Source organism: Anas acuta, chromosome 9, assembly GCF_963932015.1.
Source record: "Anas acuta chromosome 9, bAnaAcu1.1, whole genome shotgun sequence".
NCBI lineage: Eukaryota > Metazoa > Chordata > Aves > Anseriformes > Anatidae > Anas > Anas acuta.
The window spans coordinates 10,889,355-10,911,252 of NC_088987.1; the positions used below are offsets into that span (position 1 = coordinate 10,889,355).

The window sequence follows — 21,898 nt, forward strand, 5'->3', positions numbered from 1 at the left end:
GAAGAGAACATAACTAGCAGCTTGGAATTATCTGTCTTTGTCTATATACTCCACCACTGTAGGAATGATTGTTCTAGCATCTCCTCTATTGCATTGTTAAATGATGGAAGCTTTTGCCAAATCCAAACTGAAAAGCTTCCAAAGCCTTTTTTCAGCGCTGGAAAATGTTTGTATCAAGTTATCCTTGGAATAATTTTCTTCTTTATTTATTGCTATGTGCTACCCAGTAGACACCTAATTATGAGGCACAGAGTACTTCTCATTCTAATAGGATATATAGCACTTCACTGGATGTTTTTAGGAGTCCATTTTCATTACATTAAATGGGATGTTTACTTGTATGAATCCCCTGGGTTTTACAAAAAGCTAAAAGACAAAGAATGAAGTTCAACACTGAACAGTCAATAGACCCTTTTACTGTAGGGGAATTCTGTTATACCACATCACAGCCTGTTTGTTCTCTGTTTTTTTTAGAGTGGGTATCCGAGCTCTGGACCCGCATCAAGCACTCCTGCCTTCAGGCCTGAGGATGAGCTGGAACATCTGACCAAGAAAATGCTGTATGACATGGAGAATCCTCCCTCTGATGACTACTTTGGTGAGCGGTGCTATGTCACGTTGAATCAGTCTGTCCATAGCCCCTTTCTATATTTACCAGGTTTGGTAACAGGAAAGCCTGACAGCTGCACTATTAATGTAGTGACATTCCTATTGATAGATTTGCTTTCCATGCTTGGGCTGGAAGTGTAATCATCCATAGGAATTCCTCTGTAATTTCAGTATAAATCTCATGCTCACTTGCTGTATGTTTACAGTCTTCCTGGTTATAAAGCGGAATTTTTTAATGTCTGGTTCATTTTGACACCACCTGTACCCAGCTTCTGTATTACCAGGTTGAATTCAGGTGCTGTATGCTGTACTGCCCACCTGCCCCGTTCCTCCCTTCTCATTTCATCTGCAGAAAGCTTGGCAATGTAAATGCGTTCTGCTCCTGAGGCATGGATTTTCATTTTCTCTATGTTGGCATAGATTAAAAGGAAACTGAGTTTGAGTCAATCGCGTTAGTTTTATATGGACACCCATTAGCCCAGAACTGGGTCCAGCAAATATGAGAAAGACAAATCTGAACTGATTGAGTATAACCGATTGAGCATAACCATGTCATCTTCCTTGCCTGGCAAAAAGATAAGCAGTTGATTTCCTTTTGAAATGGTGTATAACTGAATTATCTCAGACATCTATAGGGATAAAATGCATATCTTTCTTCTACAGGAAACACAGGTGGTACAGGCTAAACTCTGCATTAAATTCATGAGACTTGGGCATATTCGATACATCTTGCCCATGTGTTTAGCTTCTTACGGGCTTCGGTGATGGAATTGTTAGGAAACAAACTGCTTTAGTTTGTAATGTTAAGTGCTAGGGGAGGCCATTCATTTTGTCCTTGTTGCCTTCCTTTATTTCAGCAATTCTGAAAAATTTCATTTGGATTGCCCTGTAGGTGTATTGGTTATAGATTTTGGTTGGCTTAAAGAAACTTCAGTGGTTTTGTGTAATCGAAAAACAGGTAGGACCAAGGTTTAGCTAATAAACAGAATGTGGCAGTGACAAGGATCTGATTACATGAGAAGGTCAAGATGTTCTCATCAGATAAATATTGCCCTGTGAGATGGGGTAGGTATCGGTCTCCATGCTCCATCAGTACCCTCTGCTTTCCACGGCCTCCACCCTCAGAGCCAAAATGTCCTCTCTATAAACATTGGCAATCATCAGAGCTGATGAGAAGCACAGATCTGAGATGTAAGCAAGAACTACTTGCTGAAGGGAAGATAACCAGAGAGCATTTTCTGTGTTGCTGCATTTGACTTTGTCTCTGCCCCATACCCATTTGTGTTCACTCTCTGATGTTTTAAAAGGGAAGCAGCAACCAAACAAACATAACATGTATTTAGCTATTAGCGTGGGCGGGCAAAAAGGAGAAACCTTTTTCCTGCTCCCTTCAGGCAAATGGCTGAAGCCCTAAAGCATGAGATTTGATTACAGTCATTTTCTTAATGCAGAGCCGTAAGTGGCAGGAGCCGGACTGAAGCCCACCCCACTCTTCCTATAGCCCAAGAAAGTAGTCAAGTAGAACAAAGAATTTGAAGACTCACAGGATCCAAGGTCAGAAAGGACCTTGCCATTATACAGCCCAGTGTCCTACTCTCAGTTTCTCCCAGAAAGCTTGATCGAATCATGACTTTAAAAAAAAAATAAAAATCTAATCTTATCTTAAAGACTTCAAGCAATGGTGAGTCAACCACCTACCCTGATAAGCTGTTCTAGTGATTAATTTTCCTCACAGCTCAGAAATTGCTTCCTGAAGTGGAGCTTTAGTTTTGTTTAGCACTTGTATTTATGAAGCTGAAATGCTAGGGTTTTGCAGACTAATAATGTATCACTAGGATGGCTCTGCTCCGTTTGGGAGCGTGGTACATCAAAGCTTTTACTTCCAAAAAGGATGCATAGCTCAGAGGGTTGGAACATAAAGTCTCTCAGTGTTGGGTCATCAATTTAGCTATCAGATGGGAGGTCAGACCAATGCCATGCCGATAGCTCTTAATTCTGCAGGAGAACAGGAGATGGAAAGGAGCCTCCACATCATTCAGGAATTTTAAGAGTGCTGTTGCTACAAGCAGTAGCATGGTCAAAGATGGAGTGATGCATGATGCAAGCTGGAAGATGAAAACCCAACAACCTTAGTCCTATCTTGGGTGGGTGATGCTTAATTACAAGCTGCACCTGACTGATCTAATTGCATTAAATCTATGCCACTGAAGGTCATCTCTGAAACGGTTTCCAGCCTTGGCGTTCTTGATGTGCAGATGAACTGCGTGTCGGGCTGAACTCCTCGTCAGCTCTCTAAGCATGCTGTGCCCCGTGCAGCAATTTGGGAAGCACAGCCACAACTAATTATATACCTACCAAGAAAAACGCAAAACAAAACCAGCAGTCCTGGGGCACAACTACTTTTTATGGTTGGATAAAATCAAAGAGGTGGTCTGCCCTCATCCTCTTAGGTTCGTTCCAGCCCAAACCACTCTCAGGGGAAAATGGTCTCTGGGATCACAATGGTTGAGGCTTTTTGATATGGCAGTGCGGGCCAGGAGTTTTGTACTAATTCTGGCTATGTCAGAGCTAAATGCCCGTCTACTTGAGCTGTCAGCCTAGTGCCTTTCCACAACTTCATGCTCATGCGGAAGGAAGAAATTAAGTGTGGGAGGAAAAAAAGAGTCTTTCAACTTTGGTTAACTGTCTGAACCAGTATCTCTGCCTTTGTTCTTTATTTGTTTAGCATGGTAGCGTGGATTGTACAAGATTCATATGGCACATTGATACAATTATCAGAAAAAGGACAAATGGGCAGAGACATTGACTCTGATTTGCATTAAATATCTTCTGCCTGAGGTCTAAATGCCATGGTAATTGTAGCATACCAGATAGCTGTCAGCTAATCACTTTTATTAGTTTGAATTTAGAAAACTGGATTTCAGCATATTAAAAGTTGGTTAAGAACAGATAGGTTTTGAATTGAGGAATCTAATTAACCTTGCTAGAAAGCTGCAAGGCGTTATATTAAGTCATGAAAATAATTTGTTGGAATAATTACATTTGAACTGTCAGGCTGGAGAAAGGTCATTTTACTTGGCCCGTCAGCACTCTGGGGTCTTTTCTGTAACCATCTTCCTTCTGCAATTTCACTTTCTGTATCTCCGGTTTGCAATCAAGCTATTTTGTTTCAGCGTGGGCAGAGTGGGGGCTCCTGGGGAGGGAAGAGGAGTAGGAGCCACTCAGGGCTCGTTGCCCTGGAAATACCAGCTGGTGCTGCTGGAGGCTGGCTGAGCTGAGCTCGGGAGCAGGACAACCCGCACTGCCATCACGTCTGTGCTCACCACAGCACCTCTCTGTAGCCTCCCTGGGTGCAAATCACTGAAGGTGGTTTTAGAGATGGGGAAACTGCTCTAGCCAGCTATTGCTTACCAAAGCACACCCAGCTGGCACCACGGCAGGGTTCACACTGAGGAGCCAGGGTGCATGGCAAGCCAGAAAGCAGCGTGCTGTAGGCACACTTTGGAGCAGCAAGATCACAGTTCGCAGCTGTTTGTTGCCTAAACTTAACACCACACCATGATCTACTCACTGGGAAATCCTCTAGCTGGCACTGGCAAGGCAGGGTTTAAGCACAGAAGTATCATAACTGAGTACCACAATTAAAAATAGATATATTTTAGGAGTTAAACTCGCATGCTGTTTTTTCTGCCTTGCTCAGTTTTGTTGAAAGCCCACTCTACTATACTACATCTAAGAGCTCTGATCTTTGGTCTATGTCACCTTCTGCCCTCTTGTAGGTTACAGAATGACTTACGGAGTGACTTTTCCTTGGAAGTCCTTGGCAGATCAGCAAATTGAAGTCTCCTAAGTCTAGGCTACTCTTTACTGCTGATTCAGTTGCTGATCTGTGGTAGTTGGCTGTCTTTAATCAAATCCCTTTTTATTAGAAAGGATTCCCACGTGTTGTGCACTCTGCTGTAAGGATGCTTTCTCTCTGTCACAGCTCTTCCCATTGCTAAATGTGTGATTACAGATAGGCATGTTGAAGGAAAAATAGAATACTGTGTGGAGTGGAAATTGAATAAGGGTGGAGGAGGAGAAATGGAGATTTACGGGAGATTAGGATGAAACTATCAAAATATTTTGCTGGCCACCGTGGGGAACTACAGCCCATGATTTTGCGTTTTTTAAAAGACACACACACACACACAAAGATCACAACTGTTTTGGACCACCGTTTCAAATCTCATAGAAAGAAATGACTTCTGGCAGCTTATCAGTCTCTATCGCCATGCAGTCAGTGCTGATTAAGACTGGAAAATTGCCATCGGGGCCCCTCATCTCCTGTTGCCTTCTGGACTATGTCCCAGCTGAGTCACTCCCCACAACGGAGGAGTTTCCCTAACTGGTGGGAAGAAACTTTCACTGGCATTTTACCGTAAGTGCTCAGAGCTACCAAAGCAGCCTCTTGTAGTTCCAGTGTGTTGTAGGGATGCACAGGGGGAGAGAAGAGATGCTGAGATGGTCCTGTTGAAAATACTCAATTCATGTAATAAATGGACTTCTATTTGTCTCGGAGCTAACAGTCCAGGAGATACAGTTTTCTTCTTGCATATTTACCTGATGTCCTGACTTAAGCAATGGTAGAGGTGGTGCAGAGTATGGTGAGGAGCAAGGCCAGCTAGCAGGATACTTGGCTTCCTTTCCTGATTCTCATCCTGACCTCTTGTGAGACCTGTAGCAGATTGATTTACCTCTGCGGACTCCATTTTTCCCCTTTCACCCAATTTTCAGTGCACTTAATGTGCCTAGTCCTTCAGACAGCAGTTGATTCACAGCAGCAGCTCTGTGAATATCCCCCGTGGAGAAGCCTTCATCCCCAACAGTTCTTTGAGATGCAGTGTCACAGTAAAGAACGATAAGTGCCACCAGGATTGAACCTGTCACGGTTCTGTCAACCTTTCCACCTACTGGCTTTGCATCTGCACCAAGCGTGATGTCAGAATGGTGTCCCCTCGTTTTGCTGCTTGAGAAGCAGGACATGGGTTAGCAGGTAGCAGACCAAGGTATGGGAAAGACACTGATGGGTTCACAGAAGCTGGAGATGAGAAGGCTCCCTAGAGATTGTGCAGGTAGGGCTTCCTTCAGTTCGTCGTGTATTTGTTTCCTGACATAGCTCTGTGGGTTAAACAGTTCTAGTGTCTCTAAACCATATGTGGTCTGCATCACATTTTTGTCTTCACTCTGTATTTCTGTAAGAGTTTCATCGGAATTACCACCAGAAAAGGAAAATGAAAGTCTATGTATTTTGCCGGGTTCTTCTGAAAAGGTTATTATCAAAAGATGCAACTATTATTAAAAGAGCATAATTGCATTGTAATTTCGCCATGTAACGTGATGCGTCATCGTGTCTTTTGTTTAAAGGCAGGGTTTCTGGTGCAAGAGAAGCATACGTCCTCATCTGAGCAACATCTGGGTCAGAAAATAGTAGGTTAGATTTTCAGCGACTGATGAGCCGACAGTCATTTTCTGTTATGTAACCACTCACAAAAGCAGGAAGAGCATACATATAATGGGGACCCTTTTCTCCACTGCAGTTCAAGTTATTATCTTTTATGCTCAAGCCATATTGTAGCATTTACGCTCAAGCTACAGCGTCGGGGAGCAGCCTGCGCTCGGGTAGGTCGTGGTGCAGTACCATCAGCATCCAGCTGCCCTCTTGTGGCCTGCCGCAAGGGGAGACATCCTCCCTCTGCTCCCCAGGGGCTTTAATTACCCTGCTAAATGGCTTTCAGAGCCTGTTTCTTCAGTCTCACTTCTGTCAGTGCTTGCCACCCGCATCTAACTTTATTTCAGGGAGTCCTGTGACTGCTGGAACAGCAAGTGCAGGTAGGGGTTTGAGAGTGAATTTATACAGGTAGTCTCAATGCCTACAGTTGGCCCACAGGTCCAAGTGGGGAGTGAAAAAGTGGAGCCCCATGAGTGGCTGGAGAGCAAAACATACCATGTCTGCATGCATTTATCTCCAGCCATGAGTAAGGCGTGAGAAAGCACGGATGCAGAGCCTGTGAACTGATTTAAGTTGCTTTTCAGCATTCAAAAGAGTGCAAAAGTTTGATCGTTCCTACTCTGGAGTAGTTGTGGGAAAATTGTTTTGGAAAGCCAAACACCCATATCTTTTTCTGCTAGGGATCTTGAGCATACGTCCCTTAATGCAGATCGCGCAGATGCAGCAGTCAGGATTGAGGGGAGGCTGCGCTCTTGTAAGCTCTGAGCACCTGCTACCCACATGTGCCAAGAGGCAGGAGCCTCGCGTTCCCTTCTTTCTTTTCATATCCACCCAAGAGTGGACGAGACTTTGCATCATGAGTGTTTCTGAAGTACAGTCACTTCAGAGACCAGCACTGCTTCACAGATGTGGTCTAAATCTTGCAGCAAAAATAAAATTACCCGTTGTTGCTGTAGGTGATAAAATGCCAGCTGAAGCAGGTAAAAGGCAGCATGACAACCTTGGTGTTTTTAAGTCCCTCGTTTAGCTTGAATTGCTGGCAGTCAATCTAGACATATTTTTTACTTTTAAATAGAACTGATTTGATGCAGAAGTCATTTAATGGAGAATAAGTGCAGAGTACCAAGCTAGCACTTTAGCAAAGGGATTTTGATGATCACCTATGTGCTGTGAAACAAAGGTGGGTTTCAGGTCGTGAATGGAATTATTTTTGAAGCAACAGTCAGAAAATGAAAGCTGACAATTTCCTGGTGTCTTCGAAGAGGAGTGAAACGTGATAATGAAATGTCGCTCTAAAGCACAGCAATGTTCTACAAGATTTCTTCAGCATGTTTAAAAATGAACATATCCTTGAAAAAAAATTATTCTGTGAAGTTGGAAGTCATTTCTTATGTTGCAACAGGGCCCTTACCGTGCTAGATGCTGTACAAATGGATAGCAAAGCGCAGTCTCCTTCTGAAAAGACTTTGGCCAAAGATGAGCCAAAGATGAGCCCAAAAGGTAATAGCTCGTATTTGCAAACAAAGTCCATCTTTCTATCGTGAACTGAGAAGCAGTTCAAAGAGAATCCAGCTTGTTCCATGATAGACTTACATGCCCAAACTGAACTGTATGTGGACTGCAATGGCTGAAGAACTGATAATGAGCCGTGAAGACTTCGTCTACAGGCCATTAGTCCGTAGCTAACTCAGGTCATTAAGAACCGAAAGTGTGACCTACCTTATGGCTGCTTCCTGCCCCATATGAAATGAGCTGGCTGGTCTCAGGGGGGTTCTCTGTGGGTACGTCATCACCTCACCAAAAACATAAATCGTGGCACCTGGAGGACCCCTCGTTGGGAATCTCCTCGAGGAGGCCAGGAGCTGAAGGCAGACTGTTAGCCTAGGAGCAGGTGGGATGGAGAAGGTTTGCTTTCCCTCTCCTCCTCACTGTTGTATGGAGACAAGTGAAACCAGGATTTTCCATCCAGGATTTCATAATCACTACATTCTCACTGACAGGTATTTTAAAAGGGGCTGTATGTTTGTGTGTCTATCAAAGAGTGAGAATGTTTCTCTGGATTGTAGTTTTATAGAAGTAATTTTCACTTCAGATCGTGCTTTGGAGTGTTTTAAGCCACAAAATTCTTTTTTTCTTTTTTTTTTTTTTTTGGTCATAACTGAGTTGTTTAGAGATATTAAGGCAGCCAGTTTTGGAGCTGGGGTTAGAAACCACGCTTCCAGCCATGCAGTCTTGGCCAACTCTTTGTCTTTGTTCCAGCGACATGAAAACAGTTTCATTTTTCTTTGTTTAGAGTTAGTTTTGCACATGACCTGGCATAGAAGAACCTTTCTTGTTGTTGCTTTTTTACAACTGACAACAGCTCACCTATTGTTTGAAGCTGGTTGCAGTAAATTTGCCATTGCTTCCATGTTATTTCGTGGCGTTTTTTGTACGGCAGCGATATCTGAGGCCTGCTAGCGGGACTGCAGTCGTGCTGCACTATGTGCAAATTAACCATGAAGGAGGAAACAGTATGCATCCCTCTGAGCTTCCAAGCTGAAAATACAGCAAGGACCAGGAAATTATTATTGTCCTTAATTCACAAATGAGGGGCTGACTGGCTGAGCCGAGCTGAGTCACCCAGAGTCACGCAGAGAAGCAGTAGCAGAGTGGGAATTGAGCCTAAAATTCCTCCAAGTCCCGTGCCTTACCCACAGCCACGGCCTCGCTCCTATTATATGTGAAAAGCAACCAAATGGGCTTGTGAGCCCTGTCTGATGAGAAATCACAACTCTCTGAAGGCTCTTCCCAGCATTTAGATCACAGGCCCTATTTTCCAGGGTTAATAACACGGCTGCGAAAATAAGAAAGGGGAAAAAAAGCGCTCCAGGACCACACTTGGTAATCTTAACTGCTGTTAATATAATGTACCCACTAATGCTATCGCACTTTAGCATTTGGATAGTTCATGGCTATTATGAAAATTGATAATTCACCGTAGTAATCTGTTACTTTCCAGTCTAGCAAGCAGTGTCCCATGGGGGTGGGCAGGGGCCTGGTGTGGCATTTATTATTTCTTCTTTTGGTGGCATTTGCCTCACGCTGTCATTTTTGATACGGTGGTTAGTGTCTTGCCAGTAACTTTTGGGGGTATTTTGAGTGTCACTTGAAGTTTAGTTCGGGGAGAAAGGGCAGATTTTATCTGAGTGAAATGTGGTGAAAAAAAATCAAGCAGGGTTCTCTCGTGTGCTGGGCGCTCTTCTCCAGCCTGCTCTCTTCTGATAGAAATGCATCAAAACTGTTTGTGTTTTTTTTTTTTTCTTTCTCTTCTTTTCTTTATTTTTTAAGGAATCACTTTGACTCAGATTGTGTGAGATGAATCATAACCCACTTTCTCATCTCAGATGTGAAAAGAAAAGAAAAAAAAAATTCCAACTCTGCTGTCAGTGTCAGCATAATCAATACAGAGTGTTTCTCAGTGGTGCAAAGAGGTAGGGGAGTGTTGAAAGAATGAAAAGAAGCAGAAGTAGCCAAACTTTCCTGCTGCTTTTAGTGGGCTGCGCTGTTTTCATGTCTGCAGATGCACCTTGCTGTTCATGTCATCTTGGACGTGAACACAGTTTTTGTGTCTCTGGCTACAACCCTAGGTCACAGCCTGTGCTCAGAAGTCAGGAGGCTGTCATCCCAAACTGACAGGGAAATCATGAGCAGCCAGCCCTGGCAGACATTTGGGATGCTACCAACAGCCAAGGGTAAACCCGTTGCGACACGTGAAACTTGCTGTCAGATGTCACCTGCCTGGACTGTGCCCGTGCAGTTTTTATCAGTGTGGCAAACCACCGTGCCTGTCCCATGGCCTGGCCTGAGCCAGTCCTACTGAGGGAAATGGAAAACTTACATAGCAATAGGATCACTGGAGATAGGAGACACACCTGATACCTCTTCTATGCTTTTTTATAAGAAAAAAAAAAAAAAGCTTTATTTTATGAACTTGCTCATTTGCATTATTTTTTTTTTCTTTTGTGCCTTCCAAGGCATGCACAAAGATGTAGAAATAGTTACCTCTGGGGGTATTAGATTAGAGTAGAGCTTAACCCTTGAAAAAAGGATGTTCACAGCACCAGAACTAGGGTGAAAAGGGGACAGCACAGTTTAGTGTATGGGTTTTAGAAGCTGAAGAAATAAGTCTCCCCATTGAGCACAGTGGTTCAGTAAAACACACTGGCAATGAGAGACACATTTTTGGAGATTTTAGAGGGGTGCAACCATCATCCAAAGTGTAAGACACCCTCTCTACAGCTAAAGACCAGCACCTGGTCTTGGAATATGAATGGTTTTCTCTCATAGGTCCTTCCAAATTACTGCTCCAGCCATGCAAAGTTATTTGTTTAAAGCTCTGAATCAGGCTGTATTCAGTTAGCAGCAGTATTCAGCTTTAATATGCAATTTACCCAACAAATTCTGATTCCAGACAGTATCTTCAGAGGTTAATAACTTTCTATCTACCAAGTGCATGTTCTGATTTCTGTCTGCTCTGTTGGGGTAGACCAAACAGATGATGCACAGCCTTTCATATCAGGGTGGGGAGGGAGAGGGGAAAGTCTTTGTGGGGAGTTCGGTTGGTTTTGTTTCTTTTTTGTCATTTAAAATTATACTCTGAAAAAAAAAAAAACAGCTTTTTAAAATGCCATCATTTCTTTATTATCTGCGTGCTCTGAAAGCCAGGTGACTTCAGTTTCTGGCTTCCAAAAAACCTGCAGGAAGCCAGATGACTTCTACCTTGACTTTTCTCTCGAGTTGATGGATGGCTGGGGCACGACAATACTGACTTTCCACCTCTTTTTAACTCGGGGATTGTGTGTCATCACGTGACCTAAGAAATTGTGTCTGACTAAGCTTTCCTAGAGGGAGACATTTGGAAGGGATGCTCGTGTAGGTCACTTATGCTCTGCAGTGCACTGTCACGTGCAGCCAGCTCTTCTGGACCGGAAAGTCCTAGCAATCGTCATTGCCAACGTGGAGCTAATCCTGGTCACATGCTCTCGTTGTCACCTCCACAAGCTGGGCAGCTGCTTCTCATTTCTTTCCTGTGGCTGGAAGTAGTGAGAATCCTAAAAGGCATACGTATGGCGTGTGTATATATAGTGCAGGATGCTGCGTGGACCTTGGATTCTGATGGCATTCCCCTCTTTCCCATTCTCCATCGCAACATCTCACATTAACTGATCCAGCTTTTGGTGCCTACAGGGTCTTGTGAAGTGTGGATATCTCTCCAGTGTTGGCAAGTCTGATGTGTGTATATGAAGCAGAGAGGAAAGTATGGAAATGGGGACAGGACTGAGAAGGCTATGGCTGCAGTAAGAATGGATGTTGAAGTGAGTTGGGCTATTTTTAAACATTCCGGCATCCCTCCTTCAGAAGGGGAGCTGAGGAGAGCCAGAAGGGCTGTGTCAGTCATATGGGCAGCTCCTAGTGGAAGCTCATAATTTAAACTCCTCCGGTCTCATTGTGCAAAGCTTTGAGGATACCAGGTGAGGAGTGGAAACTGCTCTATTTGCTCACAACGGAGAGAGACACATACTTGGAGGTCTGGAGGATTCGGATGAAAAACTGGGCAGATAACACAAGCTTCTGGAGCCTTAGCAGGAGTGTCAGGAAAGTGACCTCCTCCAGGCTTAGTGTAGGGGGACATGGGTGTCCTGGGGGAACAGATCTGTGCCCTGAGCTAGTCCTGGTCATGCCATGTTCATGTCTAAAGTTGTTCATAAGGCCCATTGATCTAAGGCTGACTAGGTCTTTCAAACAAAAGCAATACTTCATAGCAAGCCAGTTAGTCTTGGGATCTTGGTGTTTTTCCCTGTTACATCTTTGTTCTGATTATAGCAGGCCATCAGGTGAGGATCTGTAATTAAACCGTTTCAGGTGTGCCAGCATTGGCTTTTCACTATGTTTTAACCAATTGCAAGGTGTTCACACACAGTCTCACTGCTATTGCCCATTGCAGAACAACTTTATTTCATTTAGGAGGGAAACGGGCTGACCTGTGACTTCAGATCTTGTATAACTGACCAAAGTCCCAAGACTGCAAATAACAGCTTTTAGGAATGGTGTGCACCCAGCAAATGTCTGATTACAAGAGCTCTTCTGGCCCAGGAAAATTGCAGCTGTTCGGATAAATGAGTAAGGTTTTACGGGATGATATTTTGGAGCATGGTCTAATCATGACACATAGTGGGTCACATCTCAATAGGTGTGTGTTGACTAGAAGATGTTCAAATTGGCATCAGCTTGGCTAGAGGTCTGGTTGATTAAATATAGCCTAAGCTCTCAGGAGATCAGTGTGTGCAGTGGCTTCATGCTTGTACTCTGGGGACAGGGGAGAGCAAAACAATACGTAGTGGAAATATCACTATAAAATGAGAGTCATATTTTCTTCCCCTGGGGAAACATTTTACTTGTTTTATCTCCCTCTTAGCTAGGAATATCCTATGGTGACCCCTAGAACCTCAAACCCAGCTTTTCCCTGGAAAAGCCTTTTACTGTATTGCAGGAAAAGAAGTTTGGTAGGTCTTTAGTCTGTGGTCTCCAAAACACAAGCCTGTCTCTTCCTTGTTACAGAGAAGTTGCTTCAACTTTCTTGTGAAGCAATACTGAAATGATAAGCACTGGGATAGTAAAATGCAGACTTTTTCCAGGTTTTCTAATGTTCAGACATGGATCTGAAGCTTAATTCAAAAACTTAATCAGTCATCAGATCTAAAATGCTGTCTGGAGACTTCCCAGGAGCTGCATTATACACATTATTTCACAGGTCGTCAACTGTGTAGGGGCTGCAAAGGCGAGGCTTAGAGCAGTAAAAAACAATGAAAGATATTTCCAAAATGTTTGAAGCCTTAAAAATTTGCATTTGCATTGGGTCTCACCTCACATGGCTGCAATTCTGTGTTTTGGATGCTAGTTTCTGCAAACTGTAGCCTTTTGCTGGGGTGAAAATCTCCCACACGGTTTCCTATGTCGGGGTATGAATAATAGCTTCCCCAATCTACCCATCACATCTGACTTTGTCAACATAAAACAAATTGCATCATTTTAGGTGCAAATGGAAACCAACTCAGATAAACCAGCATTGGCTTTCTTGGATTGATCATGTATATTCAAAACTGCCTGAAGTTGCCTACATTGACATCAGTTAAAACCCAGCTTGGGCTAAACTGAAATGAGTGTCTCTACACATACCTCAGATCTAAATTTGGAGGTCTAGTGGTTTTCAGATGATTCTGTTATCACATGTAAACAAGTCCATAAGTTTTCCCTGCTGTCATACCAAAGCACTTAATGAGGATTAAATATACTTACCATCTTCACAGTGAACTGCCTTGTATGAAGGAAACTGGTAAAGAGTGCTTTCAAAGTTCAGAGCACAATGATAAAGAGCACCCTGAAAGTTCAGAGCACAGCGATTTGTCATCCTTCTCCGTATGGAGGTTACCGTGACTGGTTCGGGATGTTCAGGAGGTTTTTCAACGCTGAGTTTTTGGCAAACGCATATAATCCCTGCTGATGATAGCCTTTTCTAATGCCCGCTCAAGGACGTTGGACTGGCAGGACTCACCATGACCTCTGGATATCGGATCGGTCCTTTCTGATTGGTTCTGCCCTAGCACGAGGAGCGAAAGCTTTTGGGGTTTCAGTTTCCATCAGCGCAAAATTCTCAGGTCAAGAATTGTGTGAATAATTCAGGAGACAGGAATTGGTGCCCTTCATGCAAAAGCCAATTTAGCACTAACTTTCCATCTTAGAAATGTGATAAGAGTAATACTTTGAACTCGTCTTCATAGATACTGATCAACATCAGAGCCTCTTCATGGAGGACTGCGGGTTGAATGTCAAGACAATCTGTCCAGCTGGCAAAACTGGGATTTTATTTTGCCCTTCCAGTATCATGATAAACCTGGATCCTAACCGACATTCCCAATGTCTCCTATGTTAGTCAACAGGCCCTAGCCTCAAACAGAGCAGTCTTAAGGCCACTAAAGAGCTCGGCTTTATGTTTTCTTGTTTTGTTTTTTAATTCTTATTATTTTTAAGCCTTTCTAATTATGAATCAAAAGCTGTAGGATGTGTGAGGGTGACACATGCCATTGTGCAGATGGGTTTTCCACAGATTTTCTTTAAATAAAATAATTTTTATAAATATGTGTCTCATATTTTGCACTAATTCAATGTCAGTGGAGGCCAGGCAAGAAAACTTCTCTCTCCTTTTTGATCAAACTTTGAGAATATGACAGTCAGGTGAGAATAACGGTCTATGGATACTTGATACCAAACTGCACCATCATGGACTCCAGATATGCAGCATGTGCCACAGGGAGATCATTTTGAAAATACTTGGGAGAGTTTTCAGTATTACTTTCCATCTACCTCAGCCAGTAGAAGTAGGTCCCATGACCAGAGGATGAGCAGAATTGTAATTATTGCATGGTTACATGAGCATAAGTAATATGGTGTTACCGACATCAAGTGTTATTTTAAAAGGACTTTTGCTCTCAATACCAGTGTCCCATTTTAAGGATATGACATGTCTGGTCATCCTGAGTAGAAACAAGCGCTGCACATCCCCGCCAGAATGGGAGTGCCTCTCCGTCCCAGGTTGTAAAGCTCCTGTTACTTGTCCAAGAGAGTAAACAAATATTGGACCTTGCACCTGGTTGGAAAAGTCCCAGATTTTGGGGCAAAGAAGGAAACCTCTGTCCGGTAGGTTGGTTTAATGAGAAAAAACAGAGTTAGTTGATTCCAGCTGCTGAGAAACTTGGGATGATGGAATTCAGTGCAGGGGACGGTGGATGGTCGGCGTACAGGTGAGGCGTTTTCCAGCGCCTGATGGATGTGATTTACGGCAAGGCTGCTGTCGACACGCAGACAGCGCATGTTTCAAAACAGCAAGGAAGCTTTGGGCTGGTGCCGGATTGTGAAAGGCAGGGTTTTAAAAGACCTTAAATAAATGAGGTGCCAGTTGAAATTTGGTGGGACATCTTCTTCTAATGCAGTCAGACACCTTTGAAAACTCCAAGCCTCAAAGCCGCGGGGAATATGAGAGCTATCATTTGTTCAGGACTCAGCTCTTTGTGGGATCCAGCCTTTCTCCACCTTTTTTTTTTTTTTTCCTACTTTTGGCAGGGGGAAGACAGGTTCCCTCCCTGTTTCTTGTTTTTTGTCAGACGTTTTTCCCCAGGCAGGCATGCAGGAGGCATGCCAGGCTGGTAGGCTGGAGCCATTGGCACGGGAAGCATCTCTGACTCAAAACTTCACCATTACTCAGGCATTTTCACCTTCTCCGCTGAACAGAGCCTTTGGTAAAAATCTCTTCATGCCACCACCCTCACGGTGATGCAGAGGGGCAGAGACAAGCTGCCGAACGCCGTCTGGAGCACGGCCAGGCTATGGAAGAGTGAATTGAGTCATTCATGCCCAGCAGCGGATGTGATTTTTGGCTGGATTCGAGTCTGGTGAACATACTGATGGCGCCCATCCTGGGCTTATGAAATGGGTTGGCTGGGCTGGGGGGACAAAAGTGGTTTGAAGTGCCCTTGCGCAACACAGAAACAGTTGGATGTGAAAGTCTTTGGGCAGTGGGACATGGTTTGCCCTGTCTTCATTCAGCACCAAACACCGCAGGGCTTTGTCCCATTGCTTGGGCTGCTGGGGGCCGCTTTCGTCATGAAAAATCCTTTGGGCATACATTACAAGGCAACTTATTTCTTGACCTCGATGGAAAGGCTGCTACCCATATCAGTTTGGGCCGTAACTACACTCTCAGTTCAGCTCATAAGAAAGCAAATGCTGAGGAGAATTTGATCTACACTTGAGGCACGCCTGCGCTGAGCAGTGGCGTGATCCCGGGGGCAGGCGGTCGCTGGTCCTCCCCACCTGGAGGAGTGGGTGGGCGAAGGTGCACCAACCGTTGCACAACAAACACGAGGCATCTGAAGAGGAGGCCGGCTCGTCTGCCCTCCAGACCTGCTGGGTTTTGCAACTACCGCTTATGTTACGGGGTCGGGTGCAACAGCCCCTGAAACTACCCTCCGCTGCTCGACCAGCACGTCTGGTATCCTGAGCCCGTGGGTGAGCAGCCTGGGACGGCGTGCACAGAGAGACACCTGCGAGGGGGCCCAGACAGGCCGGGGAGAGCTCCCCCACCTAGCCCCTGGCTGGGACTTCTGCCACTGGCCCTCTCGATGATTGCCAGGTGGTTTTCCAAATGAGGATCCTGAAATCTGGCGCAGAATTAGAGAGAGAGCCCAGTGGGCCTGGGGATCATCCAGGAAACCCTCCCTCCTCATCGCCCCAAGATGAGGGTAGGAGGAGGAGTGATTTCTGTCACCCGTCCTGCCTTGCTTTCTTTGTGGGAGTTTCAGACAAATACATGGCTTGTGTGCCACCGTATGTTTGGCCCTTCCCCTGTCCAGGGAATGTGGCTTGCAAGCGTGGATACAAAGGGAAGTAGCTTAGTGGCTGCTGCTATTAGGATCACCAGAACTGCCAAAATCTGTCTAATCCACAGCTCTACCAGTAACAGTTTACCTCACTGAGGTCCCTCCTAGGAAGGGCAAAACCCTACAGTACCAGCTTTGGGATAAATTGCCCAGAGAAAGCTTTCCTGCCAACCTCACAAGGAATTGGCTGATCTCCTCACCTTCACCTGTTACCCAGGAGTTAGTGAAGAGCTGCTGAGATTGTTCCCTGGCTAGCACGTAGTGGTAAAGTCTCAATAAATAAAAAAATAAAATAATAAAATAATAATAATAAAAAAAAGACAGAGATCTCTTTTAGTGATATGTTCCAAGGAGAAGAGTCATCTTTGTTTTAAGAACTCTCATTTTCCTGTGGAAGTAAAATGAAGAAAAGTTTTCTCAGCTTTTGAAAGCATGGAAAGTCCCACTTCTTCACAACTTTAAAAGATTTTGCCCCATTATTATTTTGGAAAAAAAAAAAAAGTAGAGAAATCAGAGGCAGGATTTTTTTAATGTCTCTTGCTTTTCTAATTTCCTATATGTGATTAGGATTCCTATATGTGATAGGCCCCTGATGGAGAGGAACGATGGGCACAGGAAGACAGGGAATGAAAGTAAGATTCATTCGTTCATTTACTTTTACCAAATGAAACGATTGAATTCCTTATTTAGTTAAGTGTTCATTTGCAGATTTTTTGGGGTGCAAATCAGTGCTTTGAAACTCACCCAGAGACACAAAAAAATTTTAATTTTAGAATATAGTTGCAGAATTCTACTTCTTTTCATCCAACTCTATACTTGCAATTTAAAGCTCTTTTTCTTTGGCATTTCCATGCCTAGCACTGTGCCCAGACTGGGAGCAATAGTGAAGAGAAGCAGGTAGTATCCAGGAGGCAACATGGGACATTACACCCTGTTTGCAGTCCTGGAGAGCCATGGGGCAGGCTGGCTGGAGGAGGAATTGCTGTTACTTCCATAGACAACAGCTGGTGCCCCAGCCAAAAGTGCCTGGCAAAGCTATGCAAACGGCTTGCTCTTCTGTTTCCCCAGCCGGGGGTCTTTAGTGGATATACAACTGTAGTCTCTGTCATCTGGCAACTTTCATCAGCATTAAAGGGAACATTTATAAAGGAAATACAGTACATTTTACTTGCTCCCTTGCATTTCCTTGATCAATCAGCAAAGGGAGGAATGTTTCCTGTCTCACACTTTTTTTCACCCCCTTTCTTTCACATCTCCAGATGTTACTGAGGCTCTATTTCAACCCCTTTGCACATGGTAAAACATGTGCCAGAAAGTTGACACAATGTGAAAAAAAAAAAGGCACGCTTCAAAAAGTATCTGGGACCGTAAATACTGTAGAGCATCACTGACCCCCACTGGGCTGGGACACTCACTGCAGATCACCCGAGTTGGGTCACTGGTACCTCACTGATGAGTTGGGCACGCGATCAGATCAACGTTTGCCTGCACTGAAAAGCATTAAAAAGGTACTTCAGCAGGTGTCTTGCCCAGGGAGGGAGGGGGGCCAACTTCTTTTAAGGGTTCATGCAGATCTATGCTTCTAAAGCTTCCCATAAGACTGGTTAGACCAAACCAAGCCCACACGTGTCCTGTGTGTCCATCATGAGTAGAGTAAAAAGGCATTGGCTTAGAGAACTGTGAGGGGCATTTTGGTCTGATGGAAAAACAGACTTGCTCATGGTAAGGTCAGAAACTCGCTGAAATGCTTTGCCCAGGTTGTTGGTGAAACCTCCATTGCTGGAGGTTCTTACGAACAGGTTAAATAAGTACCTGTCAAGAATGATGTAGAGAATGCTGATCCTGCCTTGGAGGCAGTAAGGCAGTTTCCATAATCTCTCAAGATCCTCTTCAACTTGAGTTTGTATAGCTTTGTGGAAAAATCAGGAAGGCTCCTCTCTGAACCTTTATTTTGTGGCACTGATGCATTGGAGTTCTGATAATTCAGGAAGGAGCCTCTACCATGTTGGTAAGCACTTGCTATAATTTGTTTTATATCATAAGCAGGCTGAATTGTCTCTCATGTCTCAGGGAGAGGGTGATGCAGATGAGTAAGGGCAATGGCCATCAGCACGTGGATGTTGAAGGCAATACACACCTTTCCTCCTCTGCTGTTGAACAGAGACAGCCAGTTGGAGAGGCACAAACTTCTTCATGCTCCATCACTGTGTCTAGCCAGGCTGCTGGGGAGTGATGGCACGGCTTGTGCAAGGACCTTGTCCCAAGGCAGGATTGTCCAGCAGGGCTGGGACATCCCTCTGAATTGGAGGGGTTTTTGTGCTGTAAGCCTGTCTCACCATCAGACCTTTTTTGAGATTGTCTTGTGGTTAAAGAGACTAGACTGGGATTGAGAAGATGTGGTTTCAGTTCCTGGCTCTGTCACAAACTCCTTGTGTGACCCTCGGCAAGTAATAAAACTTACGTGGGTCCCAGTTCCCTGTCTGCATGTTGGGTGTCCTAAGAGTCCTCCACCTTCCCCAGGAGCTGGAAGGATTCACCGTTAGGACTAGTGACCAGCTCTGACAGCAAGCTCACCTCTGTGCAGCACGGAGAAGCATTTGAAACAGCACAGGGAAGTGTCAGTAGCCTGAGCCCGCACAGTTGCAGTGCTTTTGCTGTGCGGAGTGGAATGAGACCTCTGGGGCATACTGAGAATGTGTCAGGTTTGCAGCCAAGGAAATTGAGAAGATGAAGTTGTATTGTGGTTGGAGGAAAGGGATGCAAACAACAGGAGAGCGCAGCTCCTACTGGACGAGCGTAGTACAAATGACAAGGAGGTCACTGCAGGGACCTGTACATCTGGAGTACGAGTGCAACGCAGCTAAACCAGAATAACCAGGACACAGTAATTAAATCACGGCCTAGGATTGAATTTATGAAGTGTTACAGGCACACGTTGCAGCATAAAGCTCTGTTTACTGTGAGAGATTGTGTTTTCTGACGTCTGTTGAAGAAGAGGGAATTAAGATTAATCTGTCTCGTGTCCAAAGGCTGTGTAAGACAACTGATGCATACAGCCTGCTACTGTCAAACGGCGAAACTCCAAGCTTGGATCCTGGCACAATAAACCATTGCCAAGGGCTTCCCACTCAGAAGTCTGAGTTCAAAAACAAAAACAAAAACGGGTAGGTAAGGAAGGCAAGGATAAACTGAGGAAAGCATCATAGTTTCCTGCAAAATGCACAATTACATTTAGGTTTCCCAGCACCCTGAAATTGCAAGGCCCTGGGTGCCAAAGTGCTGGAATAACAGTAGGACAGATACAGTCAAGGCATCTTTCCCAAACATAATCACAGTTGGACACATGCCTCCCATGCTCCACAGGAATGGAATAAACACTACCTTATGGATCAAAGATTCCTATTTTATGCCCTTTGGATCAATCAAGGAACCCATTGGGTGCTTTTGGGTTACAGGATCTCTGCCGCTGAGACTTAACCCAATTAAGGTACCCTGGCAGTTAAGGTCTGCTCTTATACTCCTGGCCTAATGGATTAACCTCTGTTCATGTATTCCTTTAAAATGGAATAATTGTGCTGTCTGGCTTTGGTGCCCTGAGGAATCCCATGTGCTTGGGAAATGCTTGAAAACCCTTGGATAAAAGTCACTAGGAAAGAGGAGGGAGAGAGGGGAAAATCTTGTTACATTGTTGACTTATGGTCAACGTTGTCCTCGAAATGCTGTTTTGTCATCAATATTTCTTCATTAGGAATAATGATTTTTCCACATTTACTGCCAGCTGATTCAAAGCTGTCCAAAAGCAGAATGTGTCATGAATCTCTAAAATGCATTCGCTGGCGGACTCTAAACAGAGATGATTAGAAAAATAACACAGCGGAAATACTGGGTGTCTTGAGGCTGCCAGGGGAACTTTTAGTGAGATATTTTGTCCAATGTATTTACATATTTTAAAAATGTTCTTAGTACGCTTCTGTAAAAGCAATATGCTGTATTTCTTTAGTTCTTTCTTGCATATTGTATCAGGGCTGCAGCGAGAACCAGGGAATACACTTAGCTGATCAAGGGAAATTGTGTAATTGATAGGCAGTGAGGATATGACCTTGTGGTATATTCCCACAGTACGGTTAGGTGGGAAACAGTTTTTTCCATCATGCAGGAGTGTCTGAGATATCAACATTTTTTCCCCACATTTGAGCAAATGCAGAGCATTCCTACTTTTATGCTTTTATCAGAAAATTATCCCCTATCTCCTCTCTATATAGAACGCATGCTTTGAATTCATGAATTTAAGCCTTCTGTAGAGAGAAGGCTTGCACATTTTCTCTCTGCTCTCTTCACTCTTAGTATCTCTAGTTGCTGCCTGAATTATCTTTGTTAGGCACTATAAATCACATAGCAAGGGATGATCTGTGCCCCCAACAGCTTAGTGTCTAAGTAGGTATGACAGACAGATAATGCTGTAGCCTAAAAAAGGTTAATGCAGCCCTTGGATGTACAAACAGGACCATCTCAAGCTAGCTGGATGGAGTTACATTACCTCTGGATTTGGCTCCAATGTGATTGCTATCGGAATATTATGCCATAAGCATTAGTATGGCATGTACGTATTCCATCATCCATCTTCGGTGGTAGATGCTTGCTTGATTGGCTCACATTCTTAATCTGACATTTAAAAGTGACTCATGTCCAAGATAAGGTTGGACACCCTGTACCTGATTCCTCATCTCCAGATCACACCCAGACTCGGGCCAAATCTTAAGAATCTTGCTGAATAACAGCTGAGATTAAGGCCTTTCCTATTCATCTTCACAGATAAAAGCTGCATCCAAGCTCCAGTGACCTTGAATCTCTGCAACATCCTTTTCTAAAATTGCAGTTTCTCCCTGTTCATGCTCAACTGGCATGCAGCTGCAGAGATCCCCGTATGGCTTGTCACTTAGACCAGATTTCCTCTGCCTCTTAATCATTCCTCTGGTTTCATTTCTGTGTTGTATCAAACAGAAGCTTCTCGTCTTTACTTGTGTGGCCTGCAATGACCTATTCCCACCCCTTTTTGCTCTCATAATCTCCAGAGGCATATCAGCTCATCCATCCCGTCTGCAGGTATCTATGTTCAATCTTCAGGCACTTACGTTTCCCTTTTGTGCTCTCTTTGTCCTTTCCTCAGAAGCATCCCATTAAACTTCCCTCAAACTCCCTCCAGATCCTCTTTCAAATTCTTTCTTAACCTTTTCCTTGGCTCGACTGTGTAAAGGCTGCTTGTCAACAGTAAAACATTTAGAGTGCTGAGACCACAATTTTCTTTGCTGACCAGTTCTGTCTG

The 21,898-nt window shown here is 44.2% G+C and overlaps 1 protein-coding gene across 26 annotated transcripts in view; it reads left to right on the forward strand.

Moving 5' to 3' along the window:
* Positions 1 to 21,898, forward strand: part of LPP (LIM domain containing preferred translocation partner in lipoma) — a 381,405-nt gene that overhangs the window by 295,640 nt on the left and 63,867 nt on the right. For all 26 annotated transcript variants that reach the window (XR_011099536.1, XM_068692525.1, XM_068692517.1 and 23 more), the window contains one exon: positions 475 to 598. Coding sequence is in view for 25 of the 26 variants with exons in the window: in XM_068692525.1 (XP_068548626.1) it covers positions 475 to 598 (124 nt within the window). In the remaining variant the exon portion in view is untranslated. The remainder of the gene's footprint in view (positions 1 to 474; positions 599 to 21,898) is intronic.